Source organism: Trachemys scripta, chromosome 9 (assembly GCF_013100865.1).
Source record: "Trachemys scripta elegans isolate TJP31775 chromosome 9, CAS_Tse_1.0, whole genome shotgun sequence".
Lineage (NCBI taxonomy): Eukaryota > Metazoa > Chordata > Testudines > Emydidae > Trachemys > Trachemys scripta.
The window spans coordinates 93,471,817-93,499,619 of NC_048306.1; the positions used below are offsets into that span (position 1 = coordinate 93,471,817).

The window sequence follows — 27,803 nt, forward strand, 5'->3', positions numbered from 1 at the left end:
CTAAGTCCACTATTGCTGAGTTCTTTCTCCAGTACAACTTATTGTTCCACTGGAGAGGCTGCTACACACATCTGTGGATATGCTTATAAGCACTGAAGTACGGATTCCTCCTTATATTCCTTAGAAGTTCTTCAGCTATGGAGACTCCAGTTTGGACAGGAGAGTTTGGGAAAAGGAAGCTTTTTAGGATCTTCCTAGCACCTCCTCATTATCAATAATAATAGGAAGCTAATAGGAAAAGGAAGCTTGAGGGGGCAAAGGAATCATTAGGGGAAGGGGACATATAGGGTCCAGGAACTAAAGGAGATTAGGGCGAGGGACACTACAGCTACAATGTACAACAGCAGTCTCTCTCTCTCTCTCTCTCTCCCTCTGCACTACAAGGTGTCATGGCCAAATCCTGCCTTCAGCTACGACAGTGCAATCTCCTTGAAATCAAGGGGTTACATCTACCCAGATTCTGCCCTCAACTATACCCATACAACCCCGTTGCTTTCCAAGCTATTGAATAAGTGGATATGAGGACAGAATTTGATTCTAAGCATCCAATTCATTTTTAAAGTAAAAAATCTGTTCACCTGCTCGGTCAACAAATTTCTCACCGTTTTTTCATTATTATTAGGTACTGAGTGAACTGTATAGGATTCCAGAATGCTGAAAAGCTCAGAATTGAGTATCCGAGTTTGGCTCCTTTTCACGTTTGCTGGGCTGGGCATTAGCTGGGTTAGGAAATGGCTTGGCTGCATGTCTTTTGAGACGCTCAGCACTGTATTTAGAAGCATGATTTAGGCTAGAGGTCTGAAGTGTTCTGACATCATTTCTCTGCACATTGGAATTTTCCGTCCTTCTCTTCTCCCTTCTCCTTTGCTTTCATTATCTCTCTCCAACCTGCTTCTGCACATTCATTTCTGCTTTAAAAAAACAGCTCCATCTGGAATGGGCGTACTGCCTTTAAGGGGCTGGAAATAGTATACTAGGCTCCCAGATTGACAACGAAGATGGTATAAGGATCCTAAAATGAGGATTCCATTTCCTTAAATCATAAGCAGTAAGAGAAGTAAAATATAAATTAATGGATCCTTGCAGCACAGCGACATTTAGCATTTCTTCAGCAGTAATTTAGTGGGGGACGTAAAGAATATAATTTGCACTGATGTCTTTGAGCAACTCATTGGGGGAGGAGATTCTTGGGGCAGCGGTATGAAGGAGGTAAATGGACTCATTCTTGTGAATGATGTTAGTTATTTTAAATCTGTCTGTTCTGTGGAACAGGACAGGAGCTTTCTTCTTTCTGTATGACTCAATTCTTTTCTTCTCCCATGTCAGTGAGTTTCCCTCATTCTGTCTCTTCCCATACTCCCAGTCACTTTCATTCTGGCTTTTGACTACTCTTCCAGTCACTTACTTTTCAAATCTTGTGGTCTGATTCTCAGGGCCATTAGGCCCTTTGTGCTGCTCCCCACTTCTTTGGAAATGTCAGAGTAGATCCAAACTAAGCTTGCCTACCTGGAGGATGGGTGGTCACAAACTGAATCATATGAACTACTGGTGATTATTGTTATTGTTTGTTTTCACTAGCACCCGCAATATGCTAGGCAACCTCCAAACACAGAAGAAGGCCCAGTCCATCTCCAAAGACCTTACAAGATGAAAGGCAAACAGCCAGATGAAGCGTAGGGGAGCAGGGCATAATATATAACTAAAGAAATCCAGGTGGTAATTGGCCTTATTAGGCAAGATGTTATAATAACCCTACAGAATAGAAATGCTGGGGCAGATCCTCAGTTGGTGTAAATTGCCACAGCTCCACTGACTTCCACTGAACTCTGACAATTACACCAGCCGGTGATGTGCCAGCTGTATGCAGTGTTCATGTTTAGCCCGAAGGTCTAAAATTGCCCCTCTCTCTCACTTCAGGCCTTGTTGGAAATACACCTCTACCCCGATAGAACACTGTCCTCGGGAGCCAAAAAATCTTACCGCGTTATAGGTGAAACCGCGTGATATCGAACTTGCTTTGATCCGCCGGAGTGCGCAGTCCCGCCCACCCCGGAGCACTGCTTACCGTGTTATATCCGAATTCGTGTTCTATTGGGTTGTGTTATATCGGGGTAGAGGTGTCGTTTTGTTTTGTTTTTTAAATAGGCCTCTTTCACTTATTCATGTTCTTGAGCTTATGGCTGATTCTGAATGTTCCTCACTGTGTTAGCAAATCCAGTGTAATTCTTTTATTTTTATTTTTTATGTTTGTAAAGGAAAAATGATTCACTTATTGGATTATATTAAGTGTGAGAGGTTTAAAATGCTCACAAAGAATAAAACGGCTGAATTTTATCCACAGGCTATTACCAGCGACAAAAATGATTTAAGTAAAAGAACCTAAAATCATACAATTTAAGAAAACGGTTGGCAATATGTGATTTGATTGTAACACATAACAACTCTACTGTGCTATTGATTTTTTTTTTTTTTTTTTTTTAGTGTGCCAACAAATACTCAGCAATGTCTGGCTTTTTGCAGAATATTAATGGAAAGTCACTGTGTTGAAATAACTAGTGTTTTTCCAAAGGCCCCTTTTCTTGATATGCCAACAATTTTCCTAATAACGTTCAAGGAGCTTTACTTGAAGTACAATGAATGTTTAAAAAAAAAAAAGAGAGAGAGAGAAAGCAACAGCAGATCCCACAGAACAAGAACAAAAAGTCAACTCTTTGAAGAGCAGCTCTAACAAAATACCTTCTCCAAAACTCTCCAAAAAACACATTCATCCCTAAGTCCTCTGTTCAGATAGATAGGCCTTTGCAACATAGTTAAAAGCAAAAAACTGGGGCTGTTTCAATCCAAAAGAGAGAGAATTCTGAATTTGCTGCTATATTTCATAAGAGCATGATCAGAAACAAGGAAAAGTTAAGTTAGAAACCTACCCCACCACTCGTTACTTATTTTGGTTTATGCTTTTAACGTAAATGATTGATTCTTGAAATCTGTTGATTCTCCCCAAATCACTTTTAATTATTGCACTCTATTTGCTGCTCCTTAGCAGAATGTTATAAGATGATGATGGTTATTTTGTAACTATGAAATTCCCCAATCCATAGGGAATGGTGCATTTTTATTGGAGTTTCAATCGTAATTATTTATCTAATTATTTTTCTTATTTATCATCACCATTATCATTATTCAGAAGGTGAGAGTCATAGCTTGGATGATAGTCATGCATCAATACTCCACTTCTACTGGAATATACTTCTGAGGAGATTTATAAATTAAAAAGCATTAGCCCCAGGCTACCATGCTCATTCACTGAAGTAATGAACACTGAGATGCTAATGTATTTCAAATACATATAATCTGCTTTTGTAATGTAATGCAGTATGTAAAGATTTAGCTGCATAATTCTCATGGAGTTAACTGATGACATTGAAAACACCCCATTTACAGTTCTCTTGATAGTGAAGAGTAACACAATGAAACAATACCTGCTTGGCTTATTTGTGTAACTGGACCTAATAAAATCACTTACCTGTGTTGCAGGTACTAATTCTAAATCTGATGCTGAATTGGACTCCAAGGCACTTTTGACACTAGTCAGCTCAGACTGCGATCTGTTCTCTGTAGACCTATAAATAACGCATTTACATATTCATTATTGTACACCAAGAAACTATATCTAACAGTTTAATAAATACATCATGACTAATTGGGTTAATTCTGTTAGCTGAGTAGTTTTTAATTGGTGGATTCTGATGGTGCACTGACTCGTCTTCCTTCTTGGTTCTGTCCGTTACACATTTCAGCTCCATGCAAACAATGATCAACACAACCTGTCCTCATAGAAGAGATCTGGGATATGATTTGCCATTATACAGGTTAAGCCAATGAAGTTACATTGTCATGGACCTAATATAATGAAGTGGAGAATCAGGCGCACAGCAGTGTTCTCTCTATTTTATAGCAAGGTAAACAGAGGCACAGAAAGCCACTGAGGGAGTCAAAGTGTGAGTAAGGATCAGCACTCCAGAGCACCAGGCTCCCAGTCCCTTATTCAGACCATGCCTGTCTCCCCTTGCCCAGAAACCTAATTTTCTTCCTTTCTAAGTTCTACAAGTGATAATGCAGAAATGAAACACACTGGGCCAAATTCAGCCCTTGTGTCAGTGAGTGAAACTCAAGTGGAAATCTCCGAGCAAAGTTGGCAGTGATGTAAACGGTGGTGTAAAATTGGTGTGGGTGCATGTTTTACCATAAAAGCTCTTTTGATGGAGCTCTAGATGATGAAGATTTTCGTTCTGTAGCTGAATGACCCTTGCCGTTCCTCTCTCCATGAAACTTCACTTCATCCCATTTCTCGAGCTGTGTCTGAATATTTACTGGAAAAAGATGAATCTTTTAGGAAACCTAATTCAGAAAACATTATGTCTACAGCTCCATGTACTGGTGGTGAGGAAACGGCACCTCTAAATCACTAAAATCCTATGATGATTGGAAAGCATATGTTTTAGATGGGGCCCAATCCTTTAGGGCAGTTGAAATTCCTGGGAAAAATTGACATATTCGAGAACCAGCAATAAGTTACCTAAATCTTGATTTTCATAGTCACTAAAATTTTAAGATCCTTCAGGAAATAAGTGGGACTGTGCTTGAACTCAGTTATTTCTAAGGTGGTGATTCTTTCACGGAGGTTGCGGAAGTCACAGATTCCGTGACTTTCCACGACCTCTGTGACTTCCGCAGCGGCTGGTGTGGCTGAGTTTAGGGCCGCCCAAGCTGCTGGCCCCAGGGCCCGCTGCTCGGGTGCTCTTCAGCTAGCTGCACTGGCCGCTGCTGGAGCGACCTGGGGCCAGCTGCTCTTGCAGTCTCCAGGGCCAGCCACACCAGCTGCTGCTGCTCAGGAGGCCGTAGGCAGCTGACTCCGGGGACTGCGCAAGAGGGGGCTGGTGCAGCTGGTCCCGGAGACCGCCCAAACTGCGGCCCTGGGGGCAGCTCCAGGGAGTGTCTGAGCTGTGGTTCCCGGGTCTGCCCTGGGGCCAGCTGCATCAGCTGCTGGCTCCAGGGACTGTGGGAACAGCGGCTGGTGTGGCTGACTCCAGGGGGGGGCGCCCAAGCAACAGTCCTGGGGGTGCCCTGGGGACCGCCCGAGCAGCAGCAGTCCCAGGGCGGCTGGATGCCATCTGGAGAGCAGTCCCTGGGAGCAGCGGTTGGGGGGCAGTCAACCCCCAGCACTGGAGCAGTGGGGGGCACTGGGGACCCAGAAGTAGACATTTAGTCATGGGTATTTTTGGTAAAAGTCATGGACAGGTCACGGACAGTGAATTTTTATTTATTGTCTGAGACCTGTCCATGACTTTTACTAAAAATACCCGTGACTAAATCTTAGCCTGAGTTATTTCAATGTAAATTATATACGTTGGAGGGATTGTGGCAGCTTCTTGGCTGTTTTGGTTATTTTTAACCTGTAGATTGTGGGCCAGATTTTGAAATCCCTCCCTTTTAGCACCTGCAATTTATGGGTACAAATGGTTATGGAGGCAATTAAATCATTTAGTCACATGTCTGAAATGATTTTCAAGTTTATTAAGGTCCTCAGACATCCAGATAACAACTTGAACTAACCTAGACAAATTACCGGGGTAATAAATAAAAAAACAATAAAATTATAAGATTGGAGGCTGAAAGCCTCTTGAACATCAGGGTCTTTTAAAGATCTACCCGGATGGAAAGAAACGCTGTTATCTTCAGACAGATAACATTCCCCTTGTCAATTTTTCTCTTGTGGTTGGAAATGATTCAGGTTTGGGACAGTTTGGAAGGAAATGACCTGAATTAAACTTTAAAAAAAATCATTATCCTGCCAAATGTTATCCAGTGATGAGATTTTGATAATCTATATGAATACTGTGCTTGGGCCAAGAATGGAACTCTCACTTGCCACTGCTTTTCTGGGACTGATGTGTTTAGGCAAAGTAGGGTGACCAGACAGCAAATGTGAAAAATCTGGACAGGGGGTGAGGGGTAATAGGAGCCTATATAAGAAAAAATCGGGACTGTCCCTATAAAATCGGGACATCTGGTCACCCTAAGGCAAAGCAGTGTGTTACAAGTACAGTAGGCATTTGTAATATTTGCTGATTTTAAAGGAAGGTCTAAAATGGGCCTGGCTGGTTTGAGAGCTGTGTCTTGCTCTAACTTCTAATAATACCCCCAGGTGATGACCTGGTTGTTTTGTAATTAGGATTTTTTTTCTAACTTCTATTCATCGATTTTCAAAACCTTTCTTGAGAGAGTTCAGTGATCCAGGATGCACACTTATGGTTACTCTTTTGCACATACATTGACCCATTACTAGGAGTGGCTTACATTACCCAGCACAGAAGAAGTATTTAAGATAATATTTTTAAAGACACTGCCCTCTTCCTATCCTTTACCAGTATTTAACATGTATTGCTCCAGTCCTTCACCTGGATCCCTTTCCTCTTTAGTGTAACGTCTTTTCCACCGCACACACTAGTCTCTCTGTATATAATCCTGGGAGACCACCCCTAGAATACTGCATTCAGTCTTGGCAATTCATTACCAGAAAACAAGAGGGTGGGATTTTCAAAAATATCTAAGTGAGTTAGTCAGTGTTAACTAGGCACCTATCAATAGGAGTTAGGCACCTAACTCATTCAGGTGCTTTGGAAGATCCCACCCAGAGACAATCTGGAAAGAGTTTTGAGAAAGTTGCCCCCCAATGATTTTACTTAAGTTTTGACAGCTTATCTCACAAGAAGCATTGCTCACCATTTATAAGTTATTGGCTTATATTTAATTAAAACTTGGCATTTGTAAGCCTCTCTCTGGTAGCTACCCTCTTGTTGATTAAAAGCGAACATGAAATGTTTAGTGAGAGAGAGTATGCCAGAGATGATAAATTACTTTCAGACCAGCCCAGCTTGGAAATGTATTATCCTAATGGCCGTCTGATCAACATTGCAAAATGAGTTTGTGGACAGAGCCCAGCTCCTAATAGGTAAGTGCCCACATCATAAAAGTGACCTCACAATTGACACCGAGGGTATGTCTAAACTGCAATTAAAAACCCGCGGCTGGCCTGTGCCAGCTGACTTGGGCTCGTGGGGCTCAGGTTCAGCGGCTGTTTAATTGCGGTGTAGACATTTGGGCTTGGGTTGGGGACTGGGCTCTAGAACCTGTGAGTTTGGAGGCTGCGGCCTTAGCCTGAATGTCTACACCTGAGTTAAACATCCCCTTATCCTGAGCCCCGCGAACCTGAGTCATCTGGCATGGGTCAGCTGCAGGTGTCTAATGGCAGTGCAGACATACCCTGAGTGGCACCTTGGAAAAAGAATGATTGATTTTATTTGCATTTAACAGCTCCCCTCCACTATAAAAACACTTTACCCTCTTACCAAGACATTCCATTGTACGGGCCAGCTTTTCCATTGCCCTGCACCCCGTGTAGTCATTTACACCAGCGCACATCGAGAGTAAAGTGGGTATAAAATGCTACTAAATCACAATTTACTTGCACTATGCAGTGGTGTAACGGTTTACAGAAGGTGCATGGCGATGAGAAGATGGCCCAGGGTGCTATTCTGTGATAGCAGCAAGGAGCAATTGGTAAAGTTAAGCATGGCTGAGTGGCACTGATGAAATAACCAGCTCTTACCTAAATCTAATGATGACTTCTCTGGCGCTCTCCCAATCGGGACCTTCTGCTCAGCATCTACGTTTATAAGGTCTGAGTTGTCTGTCTTCTTTCTGTGGGTTGAAGCCTTTAGGTTTTCACCTCTTGATGCATTCTCTGACTTCTTTGTCTTGCTTTGGGTTTGTAAGACAGGTTCACTCAGATCCAAGAGATCCAGCCCGGTTGATAATACTATCAGAGATGCAAAATGTTAGAACTCAGTATTGAGCTCAGTTTTAATTTATTTGATTCGATTTTTCTTTTAAATTTTGTTTTAATTGACTAAGGCAAAATTGAGTTAAATTAAACACATTTGTATTTGACACAGTAGATGTTACATGGTTACTGGGTAAGGACTATGACCAAGATTTTGAAAAGTGACTAGTGATTTTTGGGTGCCTTGTTTTTTTGGATGCAGGTCTTGAGTCACCTTTAAAAGGGCCTGATTTTCAGAAAGGCCCTTTTAAGTCGTTTCAAGTTGGCAGCAGAAATCACTAGTAATTTTTGAAAGTCTTAGCCCAGAGTTTCCCACATGATCTGGTTGTCCTAGTATTATACGATTTGGCTCTGAGAGAGGATTAGGACCAGTCTCACCAGTTTAAAGTACTGAAAGCAATTAAAACCCATCTGAGTACCAGCTATTTATGAGATTACTACTGTGTTGTGCTCTATTAGGGAGATGATTATAGACTAAATCAGCTTTACCTGATAGCTTGCAATCATTTTGTGTTCAGAGGTAGGTTTTCAAAGACGCATGTGAGGAGTTAGCAGAATGATTCACACTGACTCTAGCCAATCGCTTTGAAAACATTCCCTTCACAATTCTCCCAGTGAAAAATAACACTCTGAGACAATCCATGCTTGCCTTACTCATGCAGCTCATCCTAATGAGGTCTCTGGGACTGTTCATATGGGTAAGGCAAGGAGGATTTGGCCCTCCATATTTAGAGTGTTTTGGGGAGGATATTTCAAAACAATCTGAGATTTGGATGCTCAGTTCCCACTAAACTTTAACAAGAGATTGGCATAGAAATCCTTTAGGCACCTCTGAAAATATCAGTCTAAAATGTGTTAAATACCGTAATTTTTTTTTTTTTTTGGATACTGCAAGAAACACACACCAAGCTAAACTGTTAATGATATTCTTATTAAAGGGCCATTGCCAATATAAAAATCACAGTTGTCTGAAATTTTTTTTACCTACTCATTGATACAAGTAACATATAAGATTATTTTAATAGACATTAAAAAACATATTTTTCTCTCTTTTTCAGTTTTTTTAGTTGGTGTATTTGACAGCACTCTCTTTATATTCAGTTGCACTGTTTTCCTTTGGAGTCGCTCAATTTCCCCTTTTGTTTATGTGAATCTTCCACATAAGAGGAGAGAGAATTTTTTTTTCAGAAATAGATAAATGTGATTGTAAAGCAACAAAAACTGGCAGGGGTATTTTGGGGCAGGCATAGCACCTATAATTACTTTACATCTTTTTTTTTAATGAATGCTGCCCCTTTAACTACCTACAGTACCTACAGTCATTCCTGTAACATATTTGTCTGTGCTAAAAGAAAAACTATTATTCAGTTTCATTTAATTCAACTTTTCATTTTCTATTGAAAGCTGCATACTGCTTGGGTTACACATTAATTAGAACTGAAAATAATTATTCTCAGCTCTAATAAAGGAATTAGGGATTCTAACAGTTTGAGTTTATATGAATGTTAATCTTTCATTTCACTGAAATCTTGAAGCTGCTAATTTTTATGTATTTTCCTGCAATTTAAATTTTTTATAAAAACTTTTTTTTATCAATTTAACAATTCCATGCAGATAAAATACACCTAACAACTGACATCAGTGCAAAAAGAAATACAACAATAAATCCTCTGTTTGCAGTAGAATAACGGGAAGGGACAGCACCATAAATCACTGAAACAACAACATATCATGTGAAAGCAGTCCAATATTTTCAAAAAGGTCTCAAAAGATGTTATCTGCAATTATAATTATTTTAATTGTTGACTACTTATTACATATTAAGCACCCTTTACTTTTCTTCAATGTACAAGGATGATATAAGCAGATATATTTCAGATTTCCAAAAGTCCATATGCTAAACTGACTGCATTCAAGGTATCACTTTTAATCCTCTAATTGCACATAATGAATTCCAAGGTTAAAGGAGGAAAGGAATAAACAAACAGCTTCCCAGAAGTTCACCAGGTGCATGAAAGCATGGGTTGATAATTGAAGACACTTATAGTTCCTACAGGTCAGAGTTGCTTCTGGTGTATACTTTACTGCTGCTGACCAAGGTTCTTTTGTTACACCTGTTAGTTGTCTGTAAATTTTCAGGCATTCCTTGTCTGTTGGCTTTGACACATTCGTGGAAGGCAGCTCATATTAGATCAGTTTCCCATTTGTCTCAAAAGATTCATTAATTTATAGTCACTACTGTAGCATTCACCACCATGGTTTTCTACTGCATCATACATGGCAACACGGCACCTCCTATTCATACAACGCACTACAAACATTACTATGTTGAAACCTTGGGTGCGGTTTCTGCCTTCTTCTTAACTACATTTGTTTTTTTAGTAGGGACATTTGTACAAGCATGAGCTTAGATTTGGCTAATGTTTTCTTGAGCATGTGTAAGAAGCAGAAGTGTGGGTCGGCTGGGAAGTCAACATGAATTATGTATGATCATTGTCAATATTTTCAAAGGCATTACAAAGACTTCAGAGATACCTCAGCTGAATCCCCTTCCTAATATGCACGATTTCCTGCACAGCTTACTGGGCTTGGAAGGGTTCCTATAGCCCAACAGCACATGTTGCAGCGTAGCTTTTTGGGGGGATACCCATGATATGTAGTCTTAACCAGTGAATTAAGAAAGATTCTTTGTAATTTATTATGTTTGTACATTACCTAGCATAGTAGAGCCCAACCTGGTGGTGTCTTTTCAGTGCTAGAATTTTAAATAATAATCCTGCCTTAATTCTGAATGTCCTTGCTTTTGATGACTTAGTTTCAGACTCAGTGTTATTTCAGCAACCTTTACAATTCAGTTTTCCAAAGCCCAGGATGAAGTCTTAAGTTGTTGCTTTTTCATCTTCTAAGTCTTGACTCAGTGAATTCGGTTTTGACTTTGGAATTCTAAAAGTATTTGGGGTATGGTGTGTTTGATATCATAACTGAGCAGGGAAGTACCAAGTAAGGAAGGGGTGAGGTAATGAAAACAAGAAATATCTTGGAAGAAGCCAAACATTCATTGCTGGTGATTGGTTGAGGGAATCTGACACAATGAATGAGGAGGTGTAGTCCTGCAGTGGCCTACTCTTATGGTGCATTAGTGTAATATCACTGCCAGTCCTGCTTATGGTGAGCATTTTTTTCTCTCACAGCTCTGAAGCTGTTAAAACATACTGAAGCAAATTGTCAGCCCAGTTAGCATATAAATATATGTACAGTTGTGTGCCTAATCTGTAGGCAGAATTGCCCTCATTGCCTTTGAAAATTAGATAACTGCAAACACAAATATATCAGGTACCTGATTTGGACATACAGATGCAGTATTGTGCATACAAATTATGTGCACGTTTCACATGGCAACTGGCAAGTGCCATCTGTCTGAAACTCTTTCTCAATGTGAAAAATTCATTCATAAGTGGAATCCAAAGCAAGATGTATGAACACAAATTAGAATTCTCCACTTGGCCATTCCAATGGCTTGTAACAAGGCAAGCTGGTTTATGAAATATTTATAAAATATAGTAGTTGTGTTGACTACATTGTCCCTCAACTGATTGATTAATTTACTTTGATTAACCTTTATACATTGCAAGTGGCATATTACCTCTGAACATACCACTGAACAGCAACACTAAAATCTTAAAAACCAATCCTGCAAGACAGTATACTTTTCTTAATTTTGAGTGCTTTCAGGATTGCCATATCATTTTTATTACTTGCTCTATCTTATTGAAACACAAGGCAACTAAGAAATTTATTACATTCTTTCAATAGCAAAGCTCAGGAGCTCAGCTTCAGGTTTTCTCTTCTTTTCCCAGTGGGAAGGGGATAACATTTTAGTATCTCTTTTTTTCTCCCCAAGTTTTCAGTAAAACAAGTCTGTACGTAATAAAGAATTAGTGGCAGGAAGACCAGTGTAGTTTTGACAAGCAGAAATGGAGTAATATTTGGCTCATGTTTTTCATAAAGGAACTTTTTTCATTTACAGAAACACCTAATGCTCCATTATGTCCAATAAAGTAGGGAAGTAAAACCCTGTTCTATAATTTAGGTCAGTGTAAATGCCAGGGTAAGAAAAAACTATACAAGAAGCGGGTTCAATGATAATGAGCCTTCGAAACAAACTTGGCAGTAGTAGCACTGGTATTAGAATACTGTTCATCAGGAGTTTTGTCACAATTTAGATGAACATATATATATTTTTGTCATTAACTGAAATTCACTCCAGCCTAGCATAATTGGTGGAGAGATTTTTGTGGGGATGTGATGGCCATGAACTGCTACAGCTTGAACTAGGACAGTAACAGACTCATATCTTCCATTGATCAGACACAGAGGGGGATCTGTAACATACACTCACCAATGGGATTATAAAGGTACTCTGTACTTGGGAAGAATCTTACTTCACAACTGGAATGGCCATATTCATTACACAAGCCCAGTGGTGAAGACTGCATTGTAGACTAAATGAACTTTATAGAAGTAAGATAATATCTAGACAAGGCCATGAACCATTACTTAAGCCTTTATCAAAAACCATTAACTCCAAATTTAGGAAGTTTCGATAAAACAAGAGCTAGATGCAACCCACCCATGGTTAAGTTTTTGCAAAAGAAAAGCCAGGCTGAGGAGTTACCAAACCAAAATCACTTTCCCAGTGGACTAAAATCAGAGCTGCGTATCTCAGCCCCTAACTCTGAAGCTTTGGTATAATTTGAGACCTGGAACCTAACAACCCCAGGTTTAAGTTTTGATTTTACAAAACCAAAGTGTGACCAACAAGGTTTTGCTACTCCCAGATTAATCGATTTGTAATTTACTACAACTCAGTTTTGTAAAAATAATTAATAATGAATCTTGTTTGATTTAAAAAAAAAAACTAATAAGTTATCTGGCAAAAAGTACAACAAATAAGCTAAAATTAAAATTAATTATCTTCCTTTAATGAGTGATGATAAAGAAAATTAGTTACCAGCTGTATTTGATGTTACTGGTCTGGCAATGGCTTCTGGTTTGGTTTCACAGAGAAAGTCATCAATGGAGGGGCTCAAGAGGGGTCTGCTTTCTTGTTGCTCATTCACCAGCTGGCAACAGAAAAAACACAAGGGTCAAAGAACTTTGTTGAGATGTAAAATCTAAAAAAATTAAATTAATCCTTACAACAGAATGTGGCTAGTTTCTGCTTGTGGGAGAAGAGAGACTCCAGTGATTGTCACCTTTTTCTAAGGTACAGGCAGCTTTGGGGTTAAACATAGACTTTTAACGGCTCTTTCTGAATGTCTTAAAATTATGCTCAAATTTCATAAGCCATCTGTCTTGGTAAAGTACCAAGATGGTTCTTCTATAGCAATGGTTACATGCTATTGATTATAGGCCTAATTAATGAATACCTGGTGGCATGAACGCATGAATTTCACTTTTATAGCATCTGGGTGGGAATGACCAGTCAATGTTGATTCATTGAGGTGCATGGGAGGCATCCTTTTTCCACTAATAACTCACACATGCAGAACTTTAACACAATTTATATTAAAAAATACGCATTAGCCCTTTCAATGTAACCTGTTACGTGAGACACTTCTGTGGAATGCAAGAACATATGAATGACATAGCGCGAACTCTGTGAAGTTTATGAACTTTTGAATTGGTTTTTGGCTGTGTAGGGATTATAAATCTACTCTGCAGTTTGAACTCTTTGCTCCTGTAATTTTCATTGCATGAGTTTGGTGTTTTTTAAGGAAGATTCAATTCAGATTTTCTGCCAGCTAAAGGCAAACCTGTGGTACTGCACAAATTAGGGATAAAAGAATCCAATTATTGTCCCTGTGCTGCAGTTGACTCTCTGCTGTTCTCTTTGCGGCATCAGGGCCTCTGCAGACACAACTGGGTGCCCTTTTGATGGTATGGTTTGACTTTATTTTATCTTTAAGAATGTTTTTTCCTCTGTTCCTTTTATCTCAGTCTCTTTCTTCCCCATTTTCACCCTTGCTTTCACCCCCCCCCTTGTTTTCTCCCTCTTCTATTCTCCCTTTTTCAAAAGTTTTTATTAAGTGGCACATGAACCCCACTATATTTTTAACATGAGATGACCTTTCAAGCCCAGGATGTTTGGATGGTTCAGAAATGGCTAAAAGGCATTTTCTCATTCTTGTATGACCTCTGTCAACAGCCGCCCTGAAAGTTAGTGACTATTAGATAATGTATAAAAAACCCTCTGATGTGCGTCAGCACTTACCCGGACAACAGAATCTCAAATTATTAAGAGTAGCAGAACCACTCAGCTTCACTGTTCTTATAAGGCTTGATTCTACAACCCTAAAGTGCTCAGCATTTTGCAAGTCACAGTACTTCACAAAGTGATAGGTTGGAGCTGATGAGATATGGGGGAGCATGTCCATTTCTGTGAAGAGTCGAATTTTCAAAGTGGCCCCCACATGTGAGCATGTATGTTTGGTGTGTGCACCCGCTCATATGCTCAGGATCCTACATTTGTGCACTCAAAGTAGACATACATAATGAAAGAGGTTAGTGAGATAAGTGCCCAATTTGTGTGTGCCAATGGGTGCATGGGGAAATTTTAGATGCTGGTTTGAAGATTTGGCAATAACAGATTCCCATGCACTAGAATCCTGATATTTGTATAATCAAATTACAAGTGCACCTTACAAGAGAAGTAATCATATGGTTTTCATCAATGTTTTCCAAATTATTCACTCAATGGAATTTAGGGATCAAAGTCTAATGCCACATTCTTCTTTTTTGAACACATATACAAGTAATTTCCTAATTTAGGTGAATGTCTGCACTTGATGTGGAAACTGCATTTTTTCCAGATGCTGATCTTTGATCTTCATTACTGCTGGATCTGTCTGTACACATATTTTCTAGAGCTACATTTCTAGCAAATATTGTTGGTGTGTCAGACATGTCTCTACATAACTGCACGTTCCACTTATGTGATTTTAAGTTTACCAGGTATAATATACTCCTAGTCATTTCTAGTGGGGGGAAACCAGCTTGGATGCTGTGAATATTTTAAGGCTCTCCTTCTTCTTTTTAATGATTTAACAGCCCCCAGAAATCATCTGTCATGATCATCAAGTAGGCCTCTATCCTTTCTTCCCTCTTGCATTTATGGATCCCATTGTAGGATCACCAAGAGCTTTTCTGCAGGGCTTTTGCAATGCTGAAGATCTGTGCCCTAGGAAACAAAAAGCCCAACCAGAAGATTGTCAGAGCTCCCAGGTCAATGGGATCTTCCAAGGTGTATTTGTGATATGCTAGGGTTCTCAGAAAAGTCCTATAGAATTTGATAGGAATGAAACTATAGGTTTCTAAAAAATCTATAGGATTTAATAGTAAATGCTAATATTTCTGTAATTTTTTTAACCATCCTATAGAATAGGATTATAATACACCATTAAATTATATTGGATGGTTTAAAAATGTTATTGCATTCTCTGGAACTTTACCTTTAAGGGAAATATGGAAGTTGGGGATTAAGGAAGGGGATATTGAGAGTCATGGGAATGGAGACAGTCAAAATTGCCAGCTGGGAGGGGCATAGGTTGATAGGAGAGGAGCTTAATGCGGAGGAGTTGGGAAGGAAGGATTGCAGTGGAAATTTGGGGAAGCAGCTATGGCAATGTTGAGAATCAGAATGGGGAGAAAAGAGAGGATTCTAATCCAAATGGATCCGAGTCTCTCAAAAGGTTCAGGTGTGGTTTGGGGATGATTAAGAGTTGAGACATATTGTCCCCCCCCCACCCCCAGTTGGCTGGTTCCCACATTCCAAGTCATTTCTTTGTTATTCTTACAACAAGGCAACTGTCATTCACTAGGATGATATTAGTGATGTGATGGAGGGGCAGCTCAGAAGCCCCTTGTTAAAATTCTGCTACCAAAATAAAGGAAAACTGAGGATTATCTCTCCTACCACTGTCCCCTGCAATTAGTATATTTCCAAAAATGCACTTGATCTAACTGTTTGCCAAGTTGTGTTGCCTCTCTCCTGAGTTTTGGGCATTTTTGTTTAGTTGGAAAAAAAATAGGTCCCTCATCTTTTTGCTCTTTCCCTCTGTGACACATACACTGATTTCCTTAAGGGTTAAAATCTTGTGGGAGCTCCTTATAATAAAGATTGCTCACTGGATCAACCCTCAACTGAAAGATCTGGGCTCAAAACAGTCTAGCTAACACAACCATGATAAGTGTCTACTAATTCTTGCAGCTTAATAAACACAGACTACATATGGCCCAGTAATACAACGTATCAGCAACACAGCAATTATTTAGCAGTGGGGAAGTTATTTCATGACATATCAGACTCTTCAATTATAAGGAATTCCACATGCTGACTCTTTTGCCCTTGATAAGCTGGTATAGGAATAGACTTCTGACTACACTGAGAAGTATGCCATGCAATTTGGTAAGGCCCCCTCTCTCACATCTTGTTTATATAATTTGCATTCCATTGCTGCCAGATGTGTTGGGCCAAATTCATGCCTGATTTAATTCCACTGACTTCAAAGTTACACCAGTGTTCTAAAACATTCATATCTATAGTTTAGTATTAATGATGATTTATGGTTCACAGACACCTTCCATCGAGGCTCTCAGAATACTTTAAAACATTAATGAACTAAGCCTCAAAGCACCACTGAGGTAGAGCTAGAGAAGTATTGCCCCTACAATATATATATGAGAAAAGTGAGGAAAAGAGAAATTGAGTGAGTTGACCAAGGTCATGCAATAATTTATGTGGCAGAACTGAAAGTATAACCCAGATCTTCTGAATTCCATTCCTATGCTTTAACAACTAGACAACACACTCTTATTATACTGTAGTATAGGATAATAGGGGACAGTATAATACGCTTCAGTATTATGTATTTGCCAATAATGCAAAAACTACATTTATAGAGCAGTGTGTAATCATTAATTGATTTATGAATCCCAACTCAACTAGTGGGTGCCACAAATTCAGTGCCCTGACAGCTACATTTTGCTTTCCAAAATCTCATTTAATTGAAACATAGTCTCAATTGAAAGATGTCTATAAACTTGTCTAGTATGCTACTTCCTTATTGACTTCACATCTGAGGAGGCTCCACAATAACATAAAATATTCCTTCTAAATTGAAATGAATTTCATGCACATTTATCTGACTTATGCTATCAGACACCAGACTAGAAAAACTTGTGTTTTTCCCCCACAAGGAATTCTTTTCTCCAAAACGTGCTTGCTTTTGTTATTCCACTGTCATAATCATGACTGAGGGTGTGGGTATTCATATTTTTGGGAAGGTAGTGGGTGGTACAAGTATCTGTCTGGAGGCAGACATCAGCCCCTCTAATGTACTGTATAACTCACTTATCTTTAGTTCTGATCTGAGATGAGAAATTAGTCCTTTGTAAAGAGAGTCTAGGTTCCTGATGTGGCGCTTTTGCCTTTCTTTGTCCCATTATGTACTGACAACTGTATATGCCCCCATTCAGTATACAACATATGCAGTTTCATAGTGCACAGATGGAATCCACTGATTTCCATTTTACAACTCGCTATCATTCACCACATTCAGATACTCTTTCCAATCTTGCTATACTAACTGCCATAATGTCCAGCAGGACTCTGGCTTGTGGGGCTTGGAGAACTGCTATGGATTGTGCCATCATTCCCATCTGCAAGTATATGGTAATATTTTATATAGCTACCAAGTGCTTTTATTGAATTTACTGGTTTTCTGTCACTTGTCAAGGAGCGATAGTGCTCCTTGAGTCTAGACTCTCTCGCTTCCTGACTTCCTATATTTTCCCCTCTGATCACTTTCTTCACCCTTAACTTCAGCTTTACTCTCTCTGACACAGGGACAACTTGGTGCCACCTGGCAGAGGTCCTGGGGTGCATAGGCTTGTACAGGGATCTCTTGGGTTAGATATATGCATAATAGTTCATCAAAGGGTGGTATGTCAAGTCTCTACCGAGAGCCAGTAGCCCACTTGTCATCATAATCATTGCAAAATATGTATGCAGGTAATATTTAAGAGTTGTGTCTCTATACTGATATAGGTTCTTAAAGGCCTTGGAGTTGACAGGTCACCAGGAGGTGATGTACTTCAGAAAAATTCCTTTTATCTATCTCCCTGTCTGCCCGTTTGTGTATTGTATGTCTCACAATGTATGCCTATTTGCAAAGTTAGCCAAGGCTAAATAAGAGACTGTGAAGTCTACAAGAAAGGAAATCTACAGGATGAAACAAACAGTAGGAGGTGATCTGTTTATGAATAAAGACATACATCTGGTATATCTTGGGGTACAAGAAAACACACAGGATCCTTCACTTAGGAGGTAACTGACACTTGCTTGTCTCATTAAAAGAGTGTCACAGCCAACCTGGCTGTAAAGCATAGCAAGAATTTTGGGTAAGCAATATTCTAATGTCTGCTAGATTATCTGCTTAATTAAGTTTGGGCTCTTGAATGCATGTTATATTTTTTTATATGTTACCATTTGTTTCCAATACTTCTACTTGCTACTACTTGAATCTCTGTTTTCTTAAATAAACAAATACATTTATAGTGAAACTAACTATAAGTGCTGTGTGTTAAGTGGAGCAGTGACCTGAGGCGGAACTGGTAAGCTGTGTTTCTTTGGAAGCAGTGAATCTGGAAACAGGGATCTGTGAATACTGCAAGTGTCGTGTGGACCAGGTTGATGCTTGGAGGGCTCGAGGTTTGGGGTGTGCCAAACTGCAGAGTAACAGTGGGGTCTGAGATTCTTATAGGAGAGTGCTTGTGTTGCCAGTGGTGGGTGGAGCTGAGGAACTGACTGATGGCAGGCACAGACAAGGCTTCCTCGTGCTCAGGGCAGGCAGCAGTGAGGTGTCTCTCAACCCTAGGAAGTGACACACTCTCCTTGTACCATATTTCCCTGCAATTACTCCTCCCTGCCAACGGGAGCTGCTTTGGGCTGTGGTTACAAGAGCAGCCAGGCGGCCCCTCTGCCTCCCCCCTGACTGCTCTGGCCCAGACTCGTGCTGCTCGCTTGCAGCCTGCGTGGCACTCTGAGCTGTGGTGAGGGCGGGCTGAGGAGCAAGAGGATGCACTGGCCGCCTCAGTGCCTTGCCACCAGGGTAGGTGTGAGGCCAGTGGAGGGTGACAGGGTGGGGTTGAGGGCTGGGATGGGGCTCAGGGGGAACAGGGTCTAGTGACAATGGGCAGGGGTTGAAAGGATGGATAGGATGGGGTCAGAGGCTAAACTGGGTGGGATAGGACCTGACCGTGGCTAGCTGAATGGAGAGGGGGGCTAATGTGGAGGAGGGGCAGGACGAGGGACTTTGCCGTAACTCTCCCACCTAACGCTAGCCACCACCAGGCTCCCTCACTCACCCAGAGAACCCCCAGGCTGCTCTAGGCTCTACCCCCACCACCAATCCTGGCTTTTCCATCCACACTCAACCACATCTCTCTCACCTTGTAGTGGTGCCCAGCCCAGATTCACTCCAGTACTCCTGCCTGGACTGCTCCAGCTCTCCCACTCCCTACAAAGCCTCCTCCACAGGCCCATCCCATCCTATAAAGACACCCCCTTAGATACAGTCCACTATTCCCCGCCACGCTCCATTCTTCCCAGCAAGCTCCCTGCAGGCTCCTCCAGTTACTCCCGGCTCCTCCCCAAACCCAGGGAATACTGGCTGTCACCACTCCTGGGGACCTCATGAGGGGAATTGGTGAAGCATCATCACTGACTGGAAATGTCACATGCTGAGTTATATAAAACTGGCAGCTATGCTGCCCTCTAAAATATTCCCAGTTTTGTTCTTTCTGTAGCCTTTGGTTCTTGCTTTTGATATAGGATCCTCTTGTGAGTCTAGTGGCATCAGACTTATATTGTACAGTGCCTGATGAGAATGTAAAGGTGGCAGGATCTTGTATATCAAAACAATTGGCTGTGCCTTGCTGACAACGTACAGTTTACTGAAACTGCAATAAAAAGAGTTTTAAAACATCCAGGCAGCAACCAATCAAAAATATAGGTATAATAAGGTCCTGTTTGTTGAGGAAATGCTCAAATCTGAGAGTGCCAGAAGGCCTGTAGGTAGATGAAATATGGGAACTTCCCATATCCACAGGTAAATTACCAGTGTGAAGACCAGCTTCTTATCAATAGTCAGACGTTTGCAGGTAGAAATGACATTTAGCCTGCACAATCTGCCTTTGGATCAATGGCTACTACTATCTTATTTACCTTGTTCCCAAAACAACCAGAATTACATCACAGGTGAAATGGTGGCCACCAATAATTTAGAGCTGACAGCAGATAGGTGTGTGTGTGTGTTTAGGATTCCAACAGATACAATAATGGGCATTTAAATTCACATATCTAATGTAGTGTGTAACGCATCTACTGTGCAAAGGTATTTTGTTTCCGCTCTACAGTATCTCCTAACTCTTTCTTCTTTTCCAGACCTTGAAACTTTTATATTCAAAGTCAATGTGCAGTGACAGTGAGTTGTCGGTTATGTTATAATCTTTAAATGTTGAGATGTGTCCCCTTTCTAGTTATGTTGGCCATTTGCTTTAGATTCTTTCTACAGTGGAGTTTTTTTTCTTCCAGATGAATAGATGCGTTCTGCTTCCTTTCAAACTGTTTTATATCAATATGAATTACACATTCTTTCATTTCTTCTCTTTTTATTCAGTGCTGTGTCTTAATTGTAGAGCTTTGCATTTTCCATAGAAGAAATCAAAACTCCGGAGGAGGTGTTTTTCTTCTTTATAATGAGTTTATACAGCCCAGAGAACATTTACTGAAATATCCGGTACATTTCTTTGGGAACTCTTAACTATGCTGTTGACAAAGACCAAGTGCTTTCTTTGTTTGCACCATGTACCTTTCTTCAAACCTTCCGGTACTCACTTATCTAAACTCAGCATAAATGAAGCCAGCTTCCTTTCATAGTTCCTTTAATTTCCTAAACTACTGGAGCTTATTCCTTATGCCAGCAATCGTGTTTAGAACCTATGTTTGTAAACTTTACATTACAACTATTCTGTTTGGAGACCACCCTCGTTAAAGGAGATGAGTAGCTTTGTGGATTAGAGCAGGGGTTCTCATACGTTTTCATAGCCTGAAACACATTAAATAGAGATCAATTCCCCTCCCATTCGCAACTGCACAGATTTACCCCTTTCCTTTAGTAATTCTGGAGCAGCCCAGAGGGAATTACAGCAATTCCTTACAAAATATTACAGAAGTATTTAATTTATTTAGACTCTTTTGATGTGACTCAGCAGCTGAAAATGTGAGATCCAGCACCATGGGGCCAGCCAGCTTTCTACAAACCACCAGCAAATGCTCAGTGGCTCACCAGTGGTGCACGGATGAGTTTGAGAACCTTTGTGCTAGAGGCTTATATATCTCTACGGACTATCTCAGATGGACAGGAGATATAATCGCGTCTCAATTTGGAGGAATGATACACTGGCACTGGAGAATTTTTCTTGGAGCTAATCCTCCTACTCTTCAGCCTAAAGGTCATGTTATGTCTAACCACCGAATCAGTATGAAGAATGTGAAGATGGAGAAGAGAGGACTAAACCGTGGCAAAAATACCTTGTCCTATTGTAGAATGTACCTTTTTGTAAAGATCAGACAATACTGGCCAATCTTCAGCTGTGCTGAAAACTCTCAAAAGTCAAGGTCCCAAATAACAAAGATCTCTTTAAACCATACCCTTGCAGTATTTTAGCTGTGCAAATGTATGGGTATAAGAGAGACTGTCCACTCGTAGTATTTACATACATGGGTTTAGTTACATTTTTAGAAGCTAAAGAGATATTTATTCACTTCTATTTTTGTTTATACACACACACCAAAGCAGTTGATAGTTTGTGGGCACATTAAGCCTAATGACACAGCTAAATATCCATATAGGATGTCTTTGAAACAAGTAGTTTGTGTCTAAACACTACAACAACCTTGCAGCTCATCAAAGGATAGACTGTTTTTCCTACCAAAAAAACTATTTTCCTGTAAATCTTTTTCTAAAACAATTACATTTCCTTAATTTCTATTCTCTGCAAATTAGAGTATATACTAAGGCTACTTTACACTGCTCTGGCTGTATAAAATCACCTTAAAATGGATGCAAATTATACCGCTTTAAGACCACTGAACACAGCCTGAGTGGCGTAAAGGGGCTTTGATGTAAATGAAAAACTGGCATATGTTGCTTAGGGGGCCCTTGCGGCAAAAAAGCACAGTTAATATAGTCTTAATTGAAATCTGATTCAACAATTGTCATTGTCTCAGAATTGTCTATGGAATGGATCATCTCATCCGCTCTACTTTTTGCAGTGCAGGGTCAGAAAGAAGCCAAGGAGCTCAGTTCACCATTTCCTTGAACCTTGTGTAGTCAGTTACACCAGTGAAAAGTGGGTGGTAAACACTACTGTTCTGATTTGGGGCCATTTTACACCTATTTTTCACTGTGGTCTGGTGTAAATAACTACACAAGGTACAGACTGGCAGTGAATCTAGCCCATGGATGTTATGCTTCCATGGGGAATGAGATGCCATAGAAATAACAAAATGGTCCAGTTCCTCCATCTGAATATCACTGTTTACAGTGGATGCCATGAAATCGTAGGGCTTTCAGGACCTGACCCAAAGCCTATTGAAATCACTGAGAGCCTTTCCATTGACTCCAATGTGCCTTGCATCAAGCCCTCATTGCAGATGTCACAGAGATTCGTAACCCTACCAAAGTTCAGGAATATTAAGATACAGGGTTTTTTTTGTTTTGTTTTGTTTTAATTCAGGTTTATTTGCAACTGTGGGGTTTATTTTGGAGAAGTAAGGAGGCTGGTCTGTGTAGCAGACTGCACATTAATTTGAAGTCTTTGTGTTATGGAGTCAACATACATAGATTTCCAGCTGTTGTAATGCTCTAAAAGGCTGCAGATTTTTTTTCTTCTGGATCTTTCACAATGTTGCTAATACTGCAAGTGCATTCCTTAAACACAGGCACTTTTATCCTGTACTCATTCTAGCCCATATGCAGTATTTATAATCATGTACCTATCACTGTAATTTCACCATTGGTGGAATAGCTGGTTCCTTCCCCCACCTGCAGGGCTGGAGTAGCCCCCACAGCATAGGGGCTGGAACTAAGGGTGCTGGGGGTGCTGACATACCCCGTAGCTTGAAGTGGTTTCCATTACATACAGCGTTTACAGTTTTGTTCAATGGCTTTCAGCACCCCCGCTATAAAAATTGTGGGGCAGGGGGCCTGGAACAGTGTGGTCCTAAAAAAAAGACAGGTCTTGTTTAAATTGGTTTCTATAATAATGTAATAGCATCTATAGAAATTACTATGTACTTTTGGGGGAGGTCTAGGTTGGATATTAGGAAACACTACTTCACTAGGAGGGTGGTGAAGCACTGGAATGCGTTACCTAGGGTGGTGGTGGAATCTCCTTCCTTGGAGGTTTTTAAGGCCCGGCTTGACAAAGCCCTGGCTGGGATGATTTAGTTGGGGATTGGTCCTGCTTTGAACAGGGGTTTGGACTAGATGACCTCCTGAGGTCCCTTCCAACCCTGATATTCTATGATTCTATGATTCTACTGTAAAAACCCATAGGGCTTGATTTTCCATTGTCTTGCGCCTTGTGTTGTCATCTACACCTGAGCAAAGTGAGTGTAAAGTCTGGCATTTATAAAAATGTTGACCATAGAATGAATAGAGACTATCCTTTTTATGGGTTTTCTTTTTAACCATCCTATAGAATTCTATAGCAGGAATATACTTTTCTGTTAAATTTTGTAGGGTTGTCATAGAAACTGATGGAAGGTTTGTCATTTTCTATTAAATTGTACAGACCTTCTCCATAGGGGGTATGGCTTTGCACAGGTATTGGCACTGGAAATGGTCATATGGCTAACTTGAAAGTTCTCTGTGGGTCTTTCTAGTTGCACCATGCAACTCAGGTGACCTGTAGCACAATGCAAATAGCAAGTTAGAAATAAGAAATACTCAAAGCAATAGCCATCATAAATAGTTTGCAATATCACAGAGACTGAATTATGTTTGCATAAAGTATTTGTTATTTAAAATAAATCAACAACCAAATCTATAAAAATTGATTCCTATTCACAGATAATTCATGAACAGAAAAAGGGGCTAAATTAATCTAATATATTATTTGCTGCATATAGCTTTCTCAGATCTTTTTATGACCATAGAATAATAGCCAGGACATTTTAAAACGTAATTATATTGTTTCATATCATTCTATTTTTATCTCTTCCTTTTTTGTTAAATGGAGTCCCATACAAAGATATATTATAAATGATTTTAAACTCTCATTATTTCCCTTGGTAATGTACAATTAAGTTATGTGACAGAAAAGTCTGTTTAATTTGTGATGGAAAAGTCTGTTTAATTTGTGATGGAAAAGTCTGTTTAACTTTAGGCAGGCAGCCAATTTATGAGTTTTAAACGATGTTGTCAAGGCAACATTTTTTTATTATTCTCATCAGAATGTTCGTGCTGAAATCATACAAACTTGTCTAAAAACAATAATACTAAAATAAGTTTAATAGTATTTAACTTAGAAATACAAAGTTGGCTAACATACACTTGCATATTTTGTTTTCACAACATTTTAAAGTTATATAGCTTATGCTATGTGGCTAATATTAGATGAAACAATATAAAGGGGAAAATTAATTTAATTAATTTTAATGTGTTGCTACTGGTAGATAACTTAAAAACAGATGAGACTACATAGCTTTGAAGTACTAAATTCATTAATAGCATCTTCTATATGTCAGTAGTCCATTAAAACACAGTATACAAATAAGTATTCAGCATATGGCAAAGGTCTGTTGTATGAGTCCAATGCTACTCCCACTGAAATAGTGGCAAAATTACCATTGACTTTAAAGAGAACAGATTTGGCCGTTTCAAGACAACTTTTGTACTGTATGTTTATGTGAAATGGGCCTGATTGTAGTGTGAAAACAATCCCAGTACTGTAATGCTATTCATTTCAATGGCGTTATTCCTGATTTACACCAAAGTAAGAGAAGAGATGCCACCCAAATATAACTAGTCTTACTGACTTTAATTTTTGCCATTCTACATAGTGCCTGCTAATAATGTATATTAATTAAATACTTCCATAGTGGTATGGTTTCCTTCGTACAAGGGATGCTACAAATCATTCTGCAAATTTAAAAGCTAAGAAGCTCATAAGAGGTTTTGAGTCAACCAGAACAGCAGGGATTGCTCAGATTTTAAATAGGAAACTATGATTATGGGCCAGATTTTTCCTGGTGAGCCATGTACACACACCAGAAAATCTATCTGTAGCAGTTTGAGCCTATAGTTGAAACTGGCAACCCTAATTCCGTTTCCTCCATAAAGACACATAGAAACCATATGGCAAGTCACCTGTGAGTGACTACATGGAAAGTGACAGCCACAGAGAAAGTGGTGTGGTCTACATATAAATTCAAGGACATATACAAATATGACTAGACCAGCAATGATGTGTATGTGTGGTTTCGTCCAAAAACTTATTGCTACTCTTAGTGGTAATAGAATGCCCCAGGAAAGGATGGTGCACAGGGCTATTCTCAGGAGAAATAAGGAAATCGCATACTAATGCTGCTTACAGAGTATGCATAATATGTAGTGCGTGCCCTTTTAAGAAATGGGGAAGGATATTTCACTTTTCTCATCTGAATGTGGCCTTCTGGGTGTTATTCAGCAAAAATTCAGAAATCTGTGATTTTGTTGTTCCAGGATCAACCTGTCCTCTGGAAGGCAAAATTTCCTCCCCTTCTTGTGCATTGTGATAACAATGGAAAGGTTGAGCTCTGCACAGCATGTATCAGCGAGAGTCTCTTCAAGGCTCTGTATGGGCTCAATCTCGCACCCATTTGAAGTCCATGGAAGTGTTGCCTGTGAGTTCCCAGGAACAGGATCATACCTTATATGAACAGCTGACAGGGGACAGTGGGGGAACCACTAAGGCTTTCCTTGGTTATACAGGTCAGTTTTGGCCTTTTGGCATTAGATATTATGTTATATCTGATTTTATGCTGAACTTCCATAGGTTTATTTGTGCACAAATCTGTGTATGTGTTTCAGCTGTATGTTGCCCTCTGACATTAAAATGATACAGAGCCGGGTCTCTGCAAAACTTGCATGAACTACATATGCATACCTCATGTGTATTAGTTATGAACACAAAGGAGTGATTATTTTTCAACAAATGATTTGCAAATGTTTTCTTGTTGGCAAATTGTTCACAAAGAGTCTGTGATATAAACAAACTAGGGAAATACATCCTAGATGGAGCTACTATAAGGTGGGTGCATAACTGGTTGGAAAATTGTTCCCAGAGAGTAATCATCAGTGGTTCACAGTCATGCTGGAAAGGCATAATGAGTGGGGTTCCGCAGGGATCGGTTCTGGGTCCGGTTCTGTTCAATATCTTCCTCAATGATTTAGATAATGGCATAGAGAGTACATGTATAAAGTTTGTGGACGATACCAAGCTGGGAGGGGTTGCAAGTGCTTTGGAGGATAGGATTAAAATTCAAAATGATCTGGACAAACTGCAGAAATGGTCTGAAGTAAATAGGATGAAATTCAATAAGGACAAATGCAAAGTACTGCACTTAGGAAGGAACAATTAGTTGCACACATACAAAATAGGAACTGATTGCCTAGGAAGGAGTACTGCAGAAAGGGATCTGGGGGGTCATAGTGGATCACAAGCTAAATATGGGTCAACAGTGTAGCACTGTTGCAAAAAAAAGCAAACATCATTCTGGGATCTATTAGCAGGAGTATTGTAAACAGAATGTGAAAAGTAATTCTTCCGCTCTACTCCGCGCTGGTTAGGCCTGAACTGGAGTAATGTGTCCAGTTCTGGACGCCACATTTCAGGAAAGATGTGGACAAATTGGAGAAAGTCCAGAGAAAAGCAACAAAAATGATTAAAGGTCTAGACAACATGGCCTATAAGGGGACATTGAAAAAATTGGGTTTGTTAGTTTAGAAGAGAAGACTGAGAGGGGACATGATAAAAGTTTTCAAGTACATAAAAAGTTGTTACAAGGAGGAGGGAGAAAAATTGTTCTTCTTAACCTCTGAGGATAGGACAAGAAGCAATGGGCTTAAATTGCAGCAAGGGTGGTTTAGGTTGGACATTAGGAAAAACTTCCTAACTGTCAGAGTGATTAAGCACTGGAATAAATTGCCTAGGGAGGTTGTGGAATCTTCATCATTGGGGATTTTTAAGAGCAGGTTGGACAAACACCTGTCAGGGATGGTCTAGATAATACTTAGTCCTGGAGGGCAGGGGACGGGACTAGATGACCTCTCAAGGTCCCTTCCAATTCTATGATTCTATGATTGTTACATTTATTCACTGTTCAAAATGATTAGTGAATTTCTTCAACAAATAATTCTAGATCTGTAGATTGTTCATAAACATTTGACTGTGACTATTCAAAAATGGCATTGTATTGATTAGTTAATCATGTGGTATTGATTCAGTTCCTTTATCGGGTGAATTAAGCTGCCAATTCAGTAAAGCACTTAGGGTAGGCCTCAGAGCCCTTAAGCATGTGTTTAACTTCTTCCCTATACAGCAAAACACTTCATCACATTCTTAACATTAAGCACATGTTGAAGTGCTTTGCTGAATCAGGGCCTAAATCTCTAACTGACCTAGAGTGAATTGTGAATCTGACTGTTGATTGTACAATTCAAAATGTGTCTTCAATGAATATTTGAGTGTAAACTGAACTTTTCATGGTTATTCCTGCTAGTAAATAATT

The 27,803-nt window shown here is 39.8% G+C and overlaps 1 protein-coding gene across 1 annotated transcript in view; it reads right to left on the bottom strand.

Annotated features, from left to right (window-relative positions):
• Nucleotides 1-27,803, bottom strand: part of PEX5L (peroxisomal biogenesis factor 5 like) — a 163,215-nt gene that overhangs the window by 35,535 nt on the left and 99,877 nt on the right. The window contains exons 3-6 of the mRNA XM_034782693.1: nt 12,915-13,026; nt 7,670-7,879; nt 4,244-4,370; nt 3,524-3,620 (exon numbers count right to left, since the gene is read on the bottom strand). Of these exons, the coding sequence (XP_034638584.1) occupies nt 3,524-3,620; nt 4,244-4,370; nt 7,670-7,879; nt 12,915-13,026 (546 nt within the window). The remainder of the gene's footprint in view (nt 1-3,523; nt 3,621-4,243; nt 4,371-7,669; nt 7,880-12,914; nt 13,027-27,803) is intronic.